Source organism: Vigna unguiculata, chromosome 2 (genome assembly GCF_037176805.1).
Source record: "Vigna unguiculata cultivar grain cowpea cultivar isolate G323 ecotype 2 chromosome 2, ASM3717680v1, whole genome shotgun sequence".
Taxonomy (NCBI): Eukaryota; Viridiplantae; Streptophyta; class Magnoliopsida; order Fabales; family Fabaceae; genus Vigna; species Vigna unguiculata.
Genome location: NC_140793.1, coordinates 9,485,366 through 9,488,500, shown reverse-complemented (window position 1 = coordinate 9,488,500; position 3,135 = coordinate 9,485,366). Strand labels below are relative to the sequence as shown.

The 3,135-nt window shown below is 34.8% G+C and overlaps 1 protein-coding gene across 1 annotated transcript; it reads left to right on the top strand.

Moving 5' to 3' along the window:
• The first annotated feature begins 1,065 nt into the window (after positions 1-1,065).
• LOC146888314 (uncharacterized) lies at positions 1,066-2,779 on the top strand. The gene has a single exon (XM_085669420.1). The coding sequence runs from the start codon at positions 1,179-1,181 to the stop codon at positions 2,769-2,771; it is 1,593 nt and encodes a 530-aa protein (XP_085525546.1). The 5' UTR covers positions 1,066-1,178; the 3' UTR covers positions 2,772-2,779.
• Positions 2,780-3,135: the final 356 nt, after the last annotated feature.

Here is a 3,135-nt window from a genome sequence, read left to right as displayed (position 1 = left end):
GTTTGTGGGGTGAATTCGGGGTGGGGTAATTGGGTACTGTTGTATTGAAAATTACTTGTGAATTGGTGTTCATGATTGTTGGCAAAAAGAAGGAAGTCAAGTGATTTTGAATGATGATCAAGATGAAGACAAAGTGTTCAATTATGCAAATGTTATCTTGTAAAATAAAATAAGTGTATTGTAGAATAGTTTAATTAAACTTAGAATCAGCAGCATGGCATTCGTCTTTCTAGAAGGTTTCTTATTTTTAGATAAACTACAGTGATAATCGATTATCACTATTGATAATCGATTATCTGTGCAGAACTTGTATTTTTCGAAAACCTACTGGAATAATCGATTATCTCCTGAAATAATCGATTATCCTGTTCAAAATTTACTTTTCAGGAAACCTACTGGAATAATCGATTATCCTTAGTGATAATCGATTATCCTTGGTAGTTGAAACATAAAGATTCAGTTTTTAACTTAAATTTCGAAAACCTACTGGAATAATCGATTATCCTTAGTGATAATCGATTATCCTTGGTAGTTGGAACATAACGGCTCTATTCTTAAACCTAATTTTCGAGAACTCTATTTAAGGAACTGCAGTTCAACTTCAAAAACACCTTTTTAAGATTCAGAGTTCTTTGGCTGTGACTGCAAAGTGTGGCTCTGTGAGATTCTTAAAGAAAGCTTGAAAAACCTAGTGTGAGTGAGCGATAACTTTTTCTAAGTGTGTTCTTAGAAGATTGAGTGCTGTGCTGTTGCTAGGAAAGCTGGTCATCCTCTGTGAGATTCAGGGGGAGTTTTGTTCATCTCTTGTGGTTGTTCAAGAGAGGTGTTTTCTAATCTTTTCTCTCATATAATCTGTTGTAATTTTGATTATTATAGTGATTGAGTTAATCTCCTTGTTTAAGAGATTAACAACTGGACGTAGGGTCTTTTGATCCGAACCAGTATAAATATCAGTGTGCTCCTCTTCCCTTAAACTCCTTATTTATCTGCACTTGCATTTAAAGTAACTTTTACTTTAAGTTAATTAATTTTTGAGAAAAATTTTAAAAACTGTTAAGATTTTTAAAAATCCAATTCACCCCCCCTCTTGATTTTTGACCATTGTTTAGTCATTCCGCTGCGCGATACCAACAATTGGTATCAGAGCTTGCTTTGATAGTCATTCAAATTTTTCGAAAATGGTAGGGTCAAATCAAACTTTTGCTGAAGGTGCGTCTATCAATAGACCTCCACTTTTCACAGGTGAAAACTATCCTTTTTGGAAAGTCAGAATGCAAATATTTTTAGAATCAGTTGATAGGGGTATTTGGGATGCTGTTTTTAATGGACCATTTGTGCCTGTTAACGTTGTTAATGAAGTGCAGGAACCAAAGCCTTTTGCTCAATGGACTGCTGATGAAAACAGGCGAGCTCAATATGACGTTAAAGCCAGAAACATTATATCATCTGCTCTAACTCTTGATGAGTTCTACAGAATTTCTATTTGCACCACTGCACGCGAGATGTGGGAAATCCTTCGAGTGACTCATGAAGGAACTGACGATGTTAAACGAGCTAGAAAGAACTCCTTGATACAAGAATATGAGATGTTTCGAATGCAGCAGGGAGAAACCATCTACGATGTGCAGAAGCGGTTCACACACATTGTCAACCATCTCAATGGGCTAGGTAAAACATTTGATACTGATGAACTTAACATAAAAATTCTTAAATCTTTGAATAGGACTTGGCAGCCAAAGGTGACAGCTATCACGGAGTCACAGAATCTTGCAACAATGACCATGGCGGCTCTGTTTGGAAAACTGAGAGAGCACGAGCTTGAGCTGGGAAGATTGAATGATGAAGAAGATCAAGGAAGAAAGAAAAATATTGCATTCAAAACCGAGGTTGTCAAAGGCAAAAAGAAAAAAGAGGAAGAAGATTCTGATGATGATGAGAATCTCAGTCTAATGATAAAGAAATTCACAAAGTTCATGAAGTCTAAAGGAAGAAATCAATTCAAGAGTAATAAGAAGGAGAATCAAGGAAGCTCCTCAAACTTTAAATGCTATGGATGTGGAGAAACTGGTCATGTAAAAGCAGACTGCCCAAATTCAAAAAGGAGTGATGAAAAGAAAAGCAAGAAATTTTTTAAGAAAAAGGCATACATAGCGTGGGAAGATAATGCCTCAAGTTCATCCAACTCTGAAGGATCCAATGAGGAAGAGGCAAACTTTTGCTTAATGGCCAATGATGATCACTCTGACAGTGAGGTAAGCTCTTCTGACAATGAAAATGATTATGATTCTCTTTATGATGCTTTTCAAGAATTGCTTGCTAAATCCAGTAAATTAGATATTGCTCACAAAAAATTGAAAAAGGATTTTAAAGAATTACAAGACAATCTTGAAAAATCTCTAGAAGAAGAAAATGTTTTGAAAAATAAAATCTTAAGTTTAGAAAATAGAGAAATTGAGGCAGTTGAATGTGAATCTTGCAAAAGCTATATGTTTGAGTTAATGATTTTAGAAAAACAACTTAAAGATGCTTTAGAAAATAAATCTTTTGAAAAACATGCTTTTGAGAAGAAGAATCTAAGTAGAAATAAATATGTTCCTAAAAATAAAAAGACTCGCAGAGTGTGGGTAGAAAAAGGAACTGCTCACTATAGAAATACTTGTTTAGCTACTTGTTTTTATTGCATGAAAAAGGGGCATACATCAAATAAATGTAATATTAAACACTATGATGTTCCAAATGGAAAGTATACTTGGATGCCTATTGCTAGATAATTCTTATATCTCTCTAACCCCAAGGACCCAATAAAGTTAATGGGGACCTAAAGAAATTATCTTTTTATTTTGTAGTTAACTTCCAAAGCTAGAAAATCATTGTGGTACCTTGACAGTGGATGCTCAAGACACATGACGGGTGATAAAAGGAAGATCAAGAATCTCAAAAGAAAGGATCAAGGATTTGTTACATATGGAGATAACAACAAAGGGAAAATAATTGGAATTGGAGATGTTGGTGGAGGAGATACCCTGGAGATCAAGGATGTGCTACTTGTAGAAGGACTGAAGCACAATCTTCTCAATATTAGTCAACTATGCGACAAAGGTCTCAAAGTTATCTTTGAAAGTGATTACTGCACTA

Coding starts and splice junctions, on each gene's coding strand:
- LOC146888314 (XM_085669420.1), top strand. CDS start 1,179: ATGGTAGGGTCAAATCAAACTTTTGCTGAAGGTGCGTCTATCAATAGA.